This window comes from Sus scrofa, chromosome 11 (assembly GCF_054392235.1).
Source record: "Sus scrofa isolate SSC_HxYL_T2T_F1_AM1 chromosome 11, Sscrofa_HxYL_maternal_Yorkshire_Landrace_v2.0, whole genome shotgun sequence".
NCBI lineage: Eukaryota > Metazoa > Chordata > Mammalia > Artiodactyla > Suidae > Sus > Sus scrofa.
Genome location: NC_139393.1, coordinates 74,740,180 through 74,754,434, shown reverse-complemented (window position 1 = coordinate 74,754,434; position 14,255 = coordinate 74,740,180). Strand labels below are relative to the sequence as shown.

Sequence of the window (14,255 nt, the reverse complement as noted above, 5' to 3'; positions counted from 1 at the left end):
GATGGCTGCTTGAGCCATGCCCATGCTTGTTTGCTGCCCGTTTTAGGAGATGCCAGGCTTTGGGGCAGATGCCAGGCTTTGGGGCTGGTGGTTGCCCATGCTGCTATATCAGCGTGAGAAGCGCCTATGGATGATGCGGGACCTCCTGGGCACAGTCCCTTGGCTCTTTGGCTCATCCCCCCATCCCTGACCAGGGAAGGGGTTCCTGGGCTTGTTGGCAAGAGGGCTGAGGTGCCTTTTCAGAGCCCAGACATGTGTCTGGGCCCCCTGACCTGGGGGAAAGGAAGTGTGTCTTTACCTGATTTTGGTCAGTTTTCAAGGATCCTGACCTTAGGATGATGAAGTACAACAAATGCCCTGATTTTACCAAATCGTGAAATTAAAATTAGACAAGGTGAGAGTGTGTAGAAAGGCCCAGAATTTCGCTGACTATAATTTAAAGTCACAGACGGCCTGGTGATGTCATGATGAAAAGGATGATGCAAAAGACCCAAAAATGAAGCCACAAGAAGTAGGAAGACCAAGTGTCATTTCCTGAAAGGTTTCGCTTAACCCCGAGGCCCCCCTAAGAGGGAAGGTGGGGTGTTTCTTGACACAGGTGGTGGGGGGGGTTGGAGGGACCTGGAGAGGTGAGTGTAGACATCGGTGGCGGGGGGCCTTCTTTTACAGATGCCCCCCCGGACCTGTCACATCCCGTGGTTGGTCGGTGCGTTAATCCATAGAGATGCTATTTCTGTTATTTCTCTCTCTCCAGCCCCTGTCCGAGAGGAGGAAACTCAGTACAGATGTTGAGTAGCTCGTGGGCCGCCTCCTGCACACCTGCTCCGTGCCTGAGGGCGGTGGTCTCCCAGCTCCGCTGTGGGAATGGGCATCTCAGTGATGCTCTTTAGGGACCAGTCGGGTCCTGAGGAGTGGGATGTGCCCGCAGCGCCCCAACCCCGCCCCATCCCCAGCCTCCTGGCTCTGGGATGGGTGGGGCGGGACGGGGTCCTGGCTTTCCCTGCAGGGTGAAGGCTGAGCCTCTGTGTCATGGGAGTCTTTCAGGCACGTGGGGTGGGTGGGGTGAGGAGCCAGCAGGCCTTTCCAATCTGGGATGGTGCCCAGTGCTTGGTGCAGCCTAAACCTTTCTGCCGGATGGCCCCCTTTCTACCAGGGAGATGTGCTTTCCGCAGAACAGACTCTGGCAGCAGAACCTTGGAATTCCTTGTTGGACCAGGTCACCTCTGGCATGGTTTCCGTACCGCCTGCGGTGCGTAGCAGTGAGCTTATGTGAGAGTTGCCAAAGAGGGGGACCCCGCTTGTTTAGGGCCCTGCTGTCCCCGTCTTGGCAGATGGCTCCCTTCTTGCCAGGGGCAGGTTTTAGCCTGCCTGACAGCTGGTAATACCATGGCAAAGCACGGAATGCGACACTGCAGTTGAGCAGCTGTGGGACAGAAAACCCAGTAACTTCACAGGTGTGGCTGCCTGGGCAGGAAAGGGGGGCTTGGAGAGGATGGGAGAGCAGTAGCGCAGCAGCTGTTTTCTGGGCTGTTTTGGACCCAGCAAAAGGGAAGCGGGGCAGTTTATTGAAAGGAAACCCCCCCAGAGCATAGAACAGCTGCGCGTGGCCTCCTCAGGAATGGACACTCCTCCGATGGTGAGCTGTGATTTGCCTGTTGGGTGGCACATCACCCCAGAACTTCGTGCCTAAAGCACTAATGGTTATTTCTCACAACTCCTCGAGTTGACCTGGGTTTTTTCTGCTTGGCTCATTCATTTCCTGGGGTCATTGGCAGGGCCCGGGCTCGGCAGGGGCAGCTAGGACACTGGCGACCCCCTCTGGTCTGCACTTGGCCTGGGGGTGGTTGGGGCCCCGGCCTCTTCTCCACGTGGCCCCTCCTGCAGGCCTGCCCAGGCCTCCTTGTGTTGGCGGAGGTGAAAGCTGCAGGGCCTCAGGCTTAACTTTGTTAATAGCACAGCTTCCCAGGAGCTCCCAGGGCTGGCCCACAGCCACGGGGCCTGGGGCAGCGGGATGGATTGTTTATTGGAGGTGTTACTGTAACGATCCGGGGGCTTGCCTTCTGGCCCCAAGGATTCCTGCTCCATTTCCCCCCACCCCACCCCGGGCACGCATCCACCTTAACTCTGACCCTCCCTGTCCCAGATCAGGGCTGCCTGTGCACGGGCAGCTCCTTGGGGGTGGAAGGCTTCTCTTGACTCAGAGAGCCGTGAACAAAAAAGAGCCCGCCCCCCCCCCCCCCCCCCCGCCCCAGACCCCATGGGAGACAGAAGCACGGTAGCCGAGGTAGATGGCCAAGTTCAGAGAGGAGGCAGCAGGAGGTGTTTGGCAGTTAGCTGAGGTCCAGCTGTGCTGTCAGGCCTGTGGTCTAGTATCCATTTTTGTCTTTGTCTGCTGGAGGTGACACACCAACCAAAGCCTGGTGGTTTCAGACAATCAGTAGCTGCTGTGGGTGATGGGGCAGCTGGGCTGGCCTTTGCCGGCTGTGCCCTTGTGGCTGCCGCCTCTGTGCCAGGGCTCAGGCTGGGTGGTCTGGGCTGGCCTCCTGCACGTCCTGGGCCTCAGCTGGGGCCACGCAGTGGTTGTGATGGGCCTTCCCACCTGACTGCTCACTCTCAGCCTCCCCAGCCCTTTGGGGCTTCAGCTCAGAAGTCGTTGAGTCTTCTGAAAAACACTGACAAGCCCAGCTGAGGAATGGGGAGCAGAGCTGTGTCTTGTTGGGGTTGTGCCAAGGGGGTGTGGACACAGGGAGGCACAGCCATTGGCTGTTATTTTTGTAACCGTCTCCCACACTCTCACCTCCAGCATCGTAGGGGTTTGGCTGAATTCTTGTTGGCTTCATTTTTTATTAACTCAGGGCAAGGAACGCCACTGTTTTTCTTGGTAGGGGGCAGGGCTGCTCACGGAGGGGGTCAGGTCAGCTGAACTAAAACAAGCCCTGTTTTAGGGGCGCATCCCCCTGTCAGGGCTGCCTTGCTTTTCCCCCCAGGTCTCCTAAGCAAGGTTCTCAAAGTGTGGTCCCCAGGCCAGCAGCACCCGCGTCCCCTGGATGCTTGGGTTCTTGGCCACACCAGATTCACCGGGGCAGAACCTTGGGGGCGGGGCCAGGCCACCTGGCGGCTCACTGGCCCTCCAGGGGATTCGGGTGCTGCAGGGGCGCAGGTGGCCCTTGGCGCCCCCCCCAACCCGCCCCCCAAGCTCCAGGTCTCCGGAACTGGCATGTTCTTCAGGTCAGTGGCAGGCTCTGGTTTTCCTACTGCTCAGGGGACACGTACTGAGCAGCAGGCGCGCGGGCGTGGAGGTGAGAGGTGCGGGGACGCCCTCAGCTTCCCTGGGGCGAGGGAGGCGGCGCCGCGAGGATGCAGTGCTGCCTTGCCATGTCTGCACCATAGGAAGCACCCAGCAAGCGATTGATCCTGGGAGGTAAAACCCAAAATGCAGGGCTGGAGCCAGCAGTTTGAAGGTTACTCTAGGAGTTCCCGTCATGGGGCAGCGGAAACGAATCCGACTAGGAATCATGAGGTGGCGGGTTCAATCCCAGGCCTTGCTCAGTGGGTTGAGAATCAGGCATTGCTGTGGCTGTGGTGAAGGTTGGCAGCTGTAGGTCTGATTTGATCCCTAGCCTGGGCACCTGCATATGCCATGGGTGTGGCCCTAAAAGGCAAAAAAAAAAAAAAGTTACCCTATGCACGATAATTGAAAACTGTTTTCCCCTCAAAGGTGCCTATACAGTGGGGGTCTTCTAAAAATATGGGTCACACAGGCCCCCTCCCCCTTCATGCTGCTGAGGGTGTTTGGGGGTCTCTGAGTATCCCAGTGGTTCTGACCAGCCAGCTGTGGGGAACTTAGTCCCAGACTCCAGGGAGAAGGAGGAAAGAACAGGAGGCCAAGTCTGGAACCTCGGGGCTAATGCCTGTGATTACTGGCCCACTTGGGCAGCGTCTGTGTCTGAGGACTCTTCTGGAACCAGGGAGATGGGGGGGAATAGAGTTGTAGGCCTAGGGGACCAGGAGGCCTTGCGGGGGGAGTGGGTGGGAGGTCCTTGTTGGGTCCAATCTGCGATGCCATGATGCCCGTTCGACGATGCCACGCACCAAGTCGGCTCTGCCAGAGCAGGAGCCAGACTCTGACTGTGGGGACGGGGAACTTGAGTTGGGGGTGGCCTGAGCCAGGCGGTGGTGGTTTTAAATGGGAGCCGCCTGAGCTTGTGGCCCAGGCAGGTGAGGGGCAGGCGGATGAAGCCGCATCCTGGAGGAAAGGAGGCAGTTCGGAGGCCCAGCTTCTGGGACTGGCTTTGGGAAGAGGGGGCCGCTCTCACTCAGCCTGGAGGGGAGGAGGGGAGGGAAGCGAAGCGTGAGGGTGAGAGCTTGTGGCTGCTGCCCCTCGGTGCCCCAGGCTGCTTTTCTCCCCACTTGTGTTTGTGGGCTGGTGGGATCTGTGAGTTCTGGCCTTGCGTGTCGTCTCACATGGGCGTCTGGTGTCCGTCTGCGCCTGTGTCACCGGGTCCTGGGTCCCCACGAGCACTGTTTGCAGCTCCTCGGATTCACCTGGGGTGGCTGGTCACCCACAAAGCTTATTGGACCTGGTGCCGCCTCATCGCCTTAGTTCTGTGGGCCCCCTTCCTGCGCCTGTCACCCGCTCCCCCCGGTCTCCACCTCCCCACATGGCCTGTTACAGAACAAGGTATACCTTCCTTCCCTGTTAGATGCTCTGGGTCGTTAACCTCTGTTTCAGCGTATACCCCCCCTAAATTAAGAAAATTGGGGGTGGGGGGCATGGGGAGAAAATAGAATTTTTGCTGACAAAGGTGGTTCCCAGTTAATCCATGTCTATTGCAACAGACATTTATTTACTTACTTGTTCAAAAGCTGGAGGCTCTCCCAGTTTTTATGGTCTAGCTGGGTATTGTTCTCTGCACACTCTAGTCTAATGTGCACACACAGGTGAGATTTAGAAATCTTTGTGACCTGAATGTGAAGGCCAGTGGTCACCCCCAGCCTGATCCTTAAGTGAGGAAAACAGCTCAGTCCTTGAAAGACGATGGCCTGTACCTTATCAATAAGGACAAAGCAGGGGGTTTCCATTGTGGCTCAGTGGTTAACAAACCCGACTAGGATCCATGAGGATGTGGGTTCAGTCCCTGGCCTCGCTCAGTGGGTTAAGGATCCGGCGTTGCCGTGAGCTGTGGTGTGGGTCACAGACATGGCTCGGATCTGGTGTCGCTGTGGCTGTGGTGTAGGCTGGCAGCTGTAACTCCTATTTGACCCCTAGACTGGGAACCTCCATATGCCGCAGGTCCGGCCCTAAAAAAAGGCAAAAAAAAAAGGGGGGGGGGGAAAGTCGTCCCAGCCCTGTGAGTTACTCGTTTCCCTTTTTTCCCTTCTCTCCTACAGAACCTAAAAGCGGATCCAGAGGAGCTTTTCACCAAACTGGAGAAAATCGGGAAGGGCTCTTTTGGTGAGGTGTTCAAAGGCATTGACAATCGGACTCAGAAAGTGGTCGCCATAAAAATCATTGACCTGGAAGAGGCAGAAGATGAGATAGAGGACATTCAGCAAGAAATCACCGTGCTGAGTCAGTGCGACAGTCCCTACGTAACCAAATATTATGGGTCCTATCTGAAGGTAAGGCTGAAAAGATGCAAATGTGATTTTCTGTGATGCAGCAGCTGACTGAGGACTTGGGTAAATAGCCCAGCAGGCTTGCAGAGGAAGCAGAGACACCGCGGCCTTTGCAGTTGAAAGAACCTGGCTCTGATAGTGCTGTCATCTTAAATGTCACTGACAGAAATGTATTTTTGGGAAAAGTGTTTGATGTTGAAATTCCCTTTTAAACAAGAAAGTGTTTCTGAGTGAGCCTTTGTCATCAGAAACGCATTTCTTATTAAGTGACAACCATTTGTCACCTAATTTTAGCATGATTTAGGATAAAAACTGAGGCCAACCTAAGAATGTGAGTCTTTTGATATGTTCACTTATCAAATTTGTTTTAAGTTGGTGCTGTTTATTTAAAACTGCTGAGAATTGAGACTGTTGATTCATGAGCTAGTTTATCCACATCTGACTTGGAAGAACGCTAGGCAAGTACATAATTACAGTAGTAGTTAGAGTATGACACTGCAAATTATCTGTGCACACAGTTCTTTAAGTGGGAAAAAGGATGGTGTTAAAAACGGTTTCCCAGTCCTGCGTGACCCGCGTGGTGGGTCGTCACGCTCCATCCCTAAACAAGTTGACCCCCGCCCCTCTCGTTTCACGTTCCTGGACGTAGGCCCTTTTTCCTGCACTTGGAAAAACAGTATCTTCAGATGGGCTTTGGGGAATCTTAAGCATTGGAGAAAAATTGCTGAAGTCATTCTTGTGGAAACGAAAATTTCACAGGTAGAACTTTTTCCCAGGGGAGGCAGCAGGAAGCTGGAGTGACGTAAGACAAGGCCTCCTTCTGGTTGGTTGACCCGGTGGAAGCCCTTAACCTTCTCTGAGTCCGAGGGATGGTACCGGCGTTGATTTTGTGGAAATGCGGTAGAGGCCCAAGTGGAAGGATGGAAGTTTTGAGAACCATTTGAGTTGCTGAAAGGAATATTTAAAGGAAGTGAACACTGGATGCTAAATCTATGTGTTTTGTTTGTTTGTTTTACTGTCTGAAGGGTGGAGTATGTCATAGGTCAAATGCAGCATTTGGAAATGGGACGAATAAGTTTCAGAGTCCGTTTTCCTGGACATGAATGTTGCTTGGCTTGGTGTATGGGCTTGAGGGTCTTGTTTTGTTTTGTTTTTAAACATCCTGGCTTCCTCACCTGTAAAATGGAAACTTAATGCCTTACACCTCATGGTGCGAGGATGAATGGAGTTGAGTGTGTGTGTGCGGTACCTGGTGTGCAGTGAGCAGAAGTGAGTGACTGTTAATCTCCTCCCATACCGGATGGGTTTATTCCCGCCTCACGTGGAGCAGGCGTCCACGGAGGCCAAGCGACGAGGAGGAGGAGGCAGTGGCGGTGAAAGTTGCTGGTGTGTGTTTGTGGGGGGGGCCCTTCCTGTTTAGGTCTGGACGGGGCCAAAAGGGGAGCCCTGTAAGTTTATCATTTTTAGCATTTTCATGATCAAGAGGAGAGCACATGTGGCTCCCACATGGGAAAGCAAAGGTCTTGGTGTTAACTTTCTGATGAGCAAAAACGAGCCGCTGAAGAGACTCTGCTCGGACTTTGTCGACCGCATCCCTTGTCCTTCGCGAAACGGCTCCGCGGTAGTTTCACGATACAGTCAGAGTTCGGGACGCTGACCCGTGTCTTAAAGGGACTTCGGGAGCTTTGGCGAAGGAAGCGTGTCACATCCGCACACGTTTTGGCGGATGGACGGTGCCAGCTCCCGTTTACGGGAGTTAAGATCGGTGGTTCGCAAGGACCTTCTTCAGCCGCGGCTCCTCAGCACGCCTTTTACTGCCGGTGGGAGTAGATGGCTTTGCTGTGGCCAAACGCGGTGTCGCCTTGACTGGCCGTATCCAGAGCTTCCATCTGCTGTGGCCGGCCTTGCCAGCCTCACTCATTCCAAGGCCGTCTCATCTTGATCGGGAGTTGCCCCGTGGATTTGTCCACGTAAGGTCAGCTGCTGGAATGAACACCCTCAGTTGGGAATGGCTCAGCACGATGGGAGTTTATTTCTTGCTCGCTGGTCGCCCTGATCCGTGGCTGGTTTTCCTTCAAACGGTTTATTCAGGAGCCCGAGTTCCTCCCGTGGTGTAGCCCTTCCTCTGTCATCCGCTTGCACGTGGCCGTGCGGGTCTGTGTGAAGTCAGCGTGGGGGCAGAAAGTGTGCTCGCTGTCTAGGCTCGTGTGGGACGTTCTCCCGTGCCCAGGCCTAGACACCGAGCCCCATTGTCGTCCCCCCCTTTCCCTGGGGGGCCGGGCTCAGTCACACGACCCCATCCAGCTCGGGAGAGGCTGGCAAGCTCCATGCAGTGTACTGGGTGGAAGAGGACCTGGGCTTGTGCTGAGCCGGGCAGGTAGGTAGTTAGCTCTGAAGGAGGTGGAATGACTCCTGGAGGATTTTCTCCACTGACTGTCCTCAGGTGGGGTGAAAAGTTGTGCTGATTGTGTCTGAAGTGCCTGATCTGTTTTCCCAGTGAGGTTGTCCATTAGAAGGTACCACTGCCTCAGGAATGCCAGGAGTGACGTCACCATCGTGAAAGCTGCCCGTCTTCTCTTAAACCACGCTGTAGAATTTGATGTATAGTTGCGTAGTCTCCTATGATCCTTTGTATTTCTGTGGTGTCCGTTGTTACTTCTCCTTTTTCATTTCTAATTTTATTGATTTGAGTCCTCTCTCTTTTTCTCGGTAAGTCTGGCTAAGGGTTTATCGATTTTGTTGATCTTTTCAAAGAACCAGCTTTTCGTTTCGTCAATCCTTTCTGTGGTTCTCTTCATTTCTAGTTCATTGATTTCTGCTCTGATCTTGATGATTTCTTTCCTTCTACTAGCTTTAGGTCTTGTCTGTTCTTCTCTCTCCAGCGGCTTTTTAGATGTAAAGTTAGCTTGTTTATTTGAGCTTTTTCTTGCTTCCTGAGGTGGGCTTGTATTGCTATAAACTTCCCTCTTAGAACGGCTTTTGCTGCGTCCCATAGGCTTTGGAATGTCCTGTCTTTGTTGTCATTTGCTTCTAGGTATTGTTTAATTTCCTCTTCGATTTCTTCAGTGATCCATTGGTTGTTTAGTAGCATGTTGTTGGTCTCCACGTGTTTGTGTTTTTTGCAGCTTTTTTCTGGTGTTCACTTCCAGTTGTATAGTGTTGTGGTCAGAAAAGATGCTTGATATCATTTCAGTTTTCTTAAAGTTACTGAGGCTTGATTTGTAGCCCAGGACGTGATCAATCTTAGAGAATGTTCCATGTGCCCTTGAGAAGAATGTGTATTCTGTTGCTTTTGGATGGAATGTCCTATAAATATCTATTAAGTCCATCGGGTCTAATGCTTCATTCAGGGCCTGTGTTTCCTTATTGATTTTCTGTCTGGATGATCTGTCCATTGCTGTAAGTGGGGTGTTAAAGTCCCCCTCTATTACTGTGTTGTTGACGATTTGTCCTTTTAAGGTTGTTAGCAGTTGCCTTATATATTGTGGTGAACCTATGTTGGGTGTGTAGATATTTAAAATTGTTGTATCTTCTTCTTAGATTGACCCTTTGATCATCACGTAGTGACCTTCCTTGTCTCTTAAACTGTTCTTCATTTTAAAGTCTATTTTATCTGATATGAGTCCTGCTACTCCAGCTTTCTTTTGATTCCTGTCTGCATGGAATATTTTCTTCCATCCTCTCACTTTCAATTTGTATGTGTCCCTAGACGTGAAGTGGGTCTCTTGACAGCATATATATGGGTCTTGGTTTTGTATCCATTCAGCCAGTCCATGTCTTTTGGTTGGGGCGTTTAGTCCATAAACATTTAAGGTAATTACTGATATGTGTGTTCTTATTGCCATTTTATTAATTGCTTTGGATTTGTTTTTGTTGCTCTTTTTGCTTCTCTTGTTTTCTCTTCTTGTGGTTTGATGACTATCTTTAGTGCTGTATTTGAGTTAATTTTTCTTATTTGTTTGTCTATCAATTGTAGATTTTTGGTTTGCAGTTACTCTGAAGTTTTGATATGAGTCTGTGTGTGTGTTTTTGTATGTATATACATACATATATATGATTATTTTAAGCTATTGGTCTCTTAATTGCAAGTTCATCTCCAGTGTCCTGCATTTGTACCCTCATCTTCTCATGATTTCTGATTTTGGTGGCATAATTGTGCATGGATGGTTTCGTATCTTTACTGTATATATACCTTTACTGGTGAGCCTTGTCATTTGTGGTATTTTTGTTCCTGGTTGCAGCCTTTTCTGTCTAGAGAAGTTCCTTTAAGTATTTGTTGTAAAGCTGGTTTAGTGTTGCTGAATTCTCTTAGCTTTTGCTTATCTGTGAAGCTTTTGATTTCTCCTTCAAATCTGAATGAGAGCCTTGCTGGGTAAAGTAATCTTGGTTGGAGGTTTTTTCCTTTCATCACGTTGAGTATATCATTCCACTCCCTTCTGGCCTGCAGAGTTTCTGCTGAAAAATCTGCTGATGACCTTATCAGGGTTCCCTTGTATGTTTGTTTCTTTTTCCTAGCTGCTTTCAAGATTTTCTCTTTGTCTTTAATTTCAGTCAGTTTGATTAATATGTGTCTCAGTGTATTCCTCCTTGGGTTTATTTTATATGGTACTCATTGTGCTTCCTGGATTTGAGTGAGTGATTCCTTTCCCATGTGAGGGAAGTTTCAGCTATTATCTCTTCGAATGTTTTTTCTGTTCCCTTTCTGTCTCTCTCCTCCTTCTGGCACCCCTGTAATACGGATGTTGGTGCGTTTCACGTTGTCCCAGAGATCTCTGAGACTCTCTTCCTTGGTTTTCAGTCTTTTTTCTCTTTTCTGTTCTGCATCCGTAACTTCCACCAATCTGTCCTCCACCTTGCTTATTTGTTCTTTTGCTTCCTGTATTCTGTTGTTAGCTGCTTCTGATGAATTTTTTATTTCAGTTATTGTATTTTGCATCTCTTCTTGCTTAAATTTTATATCTTGCATTTCTTTGCTCAGTGTTTCCTGTAAAGAAAAATCCGTCTTTGCCTCTAGTTTACTTCAAATGTCTTGCATCATCTTCAGCATCAACAATCTAAAGTCTTTTTTCCTGGAGACTGAGAATCTCCTCATTGCTTAGCTGATTTTCTGGGGTTTTTCCTTTCTCCCTCATCTGAGTTATAGTTCTCTGTCTTTTCATTTTGATAGGTTTTTGGTGTGGTGACCTTTTTACAGATAATAGAGTTGTAGCCTCTCGTACTTCTGGTGTCTACCCCCCTTGTGGCTGAAGTTGGTAGGGGGGCTTGCTGTAGTCTTCCTGATGGGAGGGGCTGATGCCTGCCCATTGGTAGGTGGAGCCGATTCTAATCCCTCTGGGGGGTGGGGCTTAGTCTCTGGATGGGATTAGAGGTGGCTGTGTGCCTGAGGGGTCTGTAGGCAGCCTGTTTACTGAGGGGTGGGGCTGTGATCCCACCTGGATTGTTGTTTGGCCTGGGGCTTCTCAGTGCTGATGGGTGGGGCCAGATTTCCCCAAAATAGCCACCTCAAGAGAAAGGCATGCTGCTGAATACTCCTGAGAGCTTTGTTTTCAATGTCAATGTCCTTCCCCCACAACAAGCCACATTCCCCCCTGTTTTCCCAGGAGGTCCTCCCAGAACTGCAGTCAGGTTTGACCCAGATTCCTATGGAGACTTTGCTTTGCCCTGGGACCCAGTGCACATGAAAGTCTGTGTGCGCCTTTTAAGAATGGGGTCTCTGCTTCCCCCAGTCCCAGATGCTCTGGGGGCTCTTTCTCCCAGTGTCAGATCCCCAGGCGTGGGAACTTGACGTGGGGCTCGGAACTCTCACTCCTGTAGGTGAGTCTCTGTGATACAGTTACTTTCCAGCCTGTGGGCTTCCCACCCGGGAGGTATGGGGTTGTTTATGTTGTGTAATCGCCCCTCCTACCTCTTGATGTGGCCTCCTCTTTGTGTTCCGGAGTAGGATATCTCTTTGAAAGTTTCCCGTCCATTTGGTTCAAACTTGATGAAAATGTAATGAGCTCTTCTTGTTAAACAGTGTTAACTACTGTTAAACAGTATTAACTTCTCCAAGTTAAGCAGGACAAGAATCCAGATGCTTGGTTCTGCCCCTTCTTGTGTAAGGGAGTCTCCTGAAATTCCTTAGCCCAGAGGAAAACCCTTGGTGATGAGCTGGAGGCTGTTTTCCCATCATCAAGTAGGATTCTGAAGTTTAATTAGTATGGTCCAGACTGTCAAGTAAGATAGAAATTAAATTAACCAGTAAGACGAATGGACTTTGATGCAAAGTTGGTGTGATTTTGACTGCCCTTCTAAACCTCCCCCTAGCTTTCAGAACTAGTATTTTTAGTTCTTCACGTGGTGATGGAGACGAGGGCCTCAGGTTTCAACTTAAGGGGCTTCACAGAGCACAATGGTGTCTGGAGGGAAGTAGCAGAAACTGGTTCTTCATTGCTGGATCAGCATCAGGTCTCCTGTGTGTTTGGGTTTCAGTCTTGTCTAGGAGATGTTAGCCCAGGAAACTATGTCCAGCCACTTGTGATGGAGCGTGATGAAAGATAACCTGAGAAAGAGACTGTGCACAGATGTATGACTGGGTCACTTTGCTGTAGAGCAGAAATTGACAGAACAATGTGAATCAAGTATAATAAAAACAAATTTGAAAAAAAAGGTACGCAGAAGAAAGTGAACATTGCCCTTTAATTTGAAAGTCCCAAATAACCGCCAGGGTCCCACTGTTGTACCTCATTCCAGAATCTTCATGTACGCCCGAATATGCATAAATTAAAAGGTGATAACACCCTCCCAAAACACCAACAGATATGTGGTCTAATACACTGAATGTTAGTGAAGGTCCAGAGAGTGGAGTTAATTCGGTCTGTGTAGCTCTGACCAAATCACAGAATTGCTGTGTAGCATGTGTATTCTACAAGTAATAACAACAAAAACAAAGCCACAGTGCGGGGGCAGGGGGGGGGAACAATGGGGCCCTGAAAACCTGTGTTTATATTGATGAATCTGAGGCCTGAAAGATCTTACAGATTATCACGGACCGTCGAAGAACTTCATTTGCTGTAGTTTGCTTAATTGGGGGGAAATTAAATATTTAGTTATTAATTGAATATAAATTAAAAGAACATTAGCCAGAAGCCTTTGTATCCTGACCACTCGTTTACCACGGGAGCTTTCTACCACAAAGGTCCCATCTCCGAGGTCCTTAATGAAACTGTGTGTGTGTGTGTGTGTGTGTGTGCTTGCGTGCAGAGGGACCGTCTGCAGTGGTGTGCAGGAGAGACTTTTTTGGTTTTATTTTTTAGTTGAGCAGTGAAGACGTAATCGGATTGTACAGTAGACGTTGTACGGGAGTCTAAGCCTGACTTCTTTTTAAGCAGCATTTGCAGTGCTCCTCATTTCACTCAGCAATACAACTCTAAGTTTTTTTGTGTGTGTTGGGGCGATTGCCAGACCTTCAGAATCTCTACTTTGAGGAGTTCCCATAGTGGCGCAGTGGAAACAAATCCAACTAGCAACCATGAGGTTGTGGGTTCAATCCCTGGCCTCACTCAGTGGGTCAAGGATCTGGCGTCGCCGGGAGCTGTGGTGTAGGTCGCAGACGCAGCTCGGATCTGGCGTTGCTGTGGCTCTGGCGTAGGCCAGTGGCTACAGCTCCAGTTCGACCCGTAGCCTGGGATCTGCCATATGCTGTGGGTGTGGCCCTAAAAAGACAAAATAAATAAATAAATAGAATCTCTACTTAGAGATTCACTTGGTTGCAAGCTAGGATGTTAGTCTTGGATCCTGGTACAGTTAGTTACTTGAGTGTCTGGATGTTTTGTGGGTGCTGACATCCTGAAGGACAAATGCAGATCAATGTGCGTATCTTACGGGATTACGATAAAGACTGAGATCATGTAGGCCTGATATGTTAGGAGATTTTTAGGCAGTGATAATTGAAGGATTTTTTTTAATTAAGGGAAGAGTTATCTTGCCAAGTGACTCACAATCCACGAGTCTTAAAGGCAGTATTAGCATACTAAAAATTAGGTTTATTTATCCTCTTCTTTTATAATAAACGATTTAGTATTCTGAAGCATCAGGCCAGTTGAACCAAAGCAAATCAAGTGCAAGGCAAAAACAAAACAAAAAATTTGTTTGTCAAACGTTTGCTTGTTTGTCAAACGTTTTTTGTTGTAGTATCGCTATGAAGGAAACATGAGGACGTGGTTGTCTGATCGTGGATTCAGATCCCTGACTGTTGGGGGACGGCTCGGACCGTCAGTGTCGGAAAGTGAAACACACGAACACGGGGAGATGGTGACACGGCTCTTTGCTTCTGCACAAGGGTGCGGTACTCAAAAAGCACACGCGAGGAAGCCAAGACCCTCCCGATTTATCCCTGACCCAGGGGATGCGCCTGTGCCCTTCCCTGGGTCAGGCCAGGGCGCACACACACCGTTGCTGGGCGAAGAGGGAAAGAGGAGGGGGCTCGCAGGTGGGCGTCTCAGCTGAAACCGGAGCCGACGGAGTAACCAAGATCTCCTTTGATAGAAAAGCCGTGTGTTAATTCTCCCATTGGCTTAAGAGTAAGTTTTTCTTCAATCCCTACAGACTTCTAGGGACTCACCGGAAGCCTAATCCAGGAAGGTCCCTTGGCGCCT

The 14,255-nt window shown here is 49.8% G+C and overlaps 1 protein-coding gene across 4 annotated transcripts in view; it reads left to right on the top strand.

Annotated features, from left to right (window-relative positions):
• STK24 (serine/threonine kinase 24) overlaps positions 1-14,255 on the top strand; it is a 106,906-nt gene that overhangs the window by 35,615 nt on the left and 57,036 nt on the right. For all 4 annotated transcript variants that reach the window (XR_014819799.1, XM_021065380.2, XM_084982211.1 and 1 more), the window contains one exon: positions 5,392-5,622. Coding sequence is in view for 3 of the 4 variants with exons in the window: in XM_021065380.2 (XP_020921039.1) it covers positions 5,392-5,622 (231 nt within the window). In the remaining variant the exon portion in view is untranslated. The remainder of the gene's footprint in view (positions 1-5,391; positions 5,623-14,255) is intronic.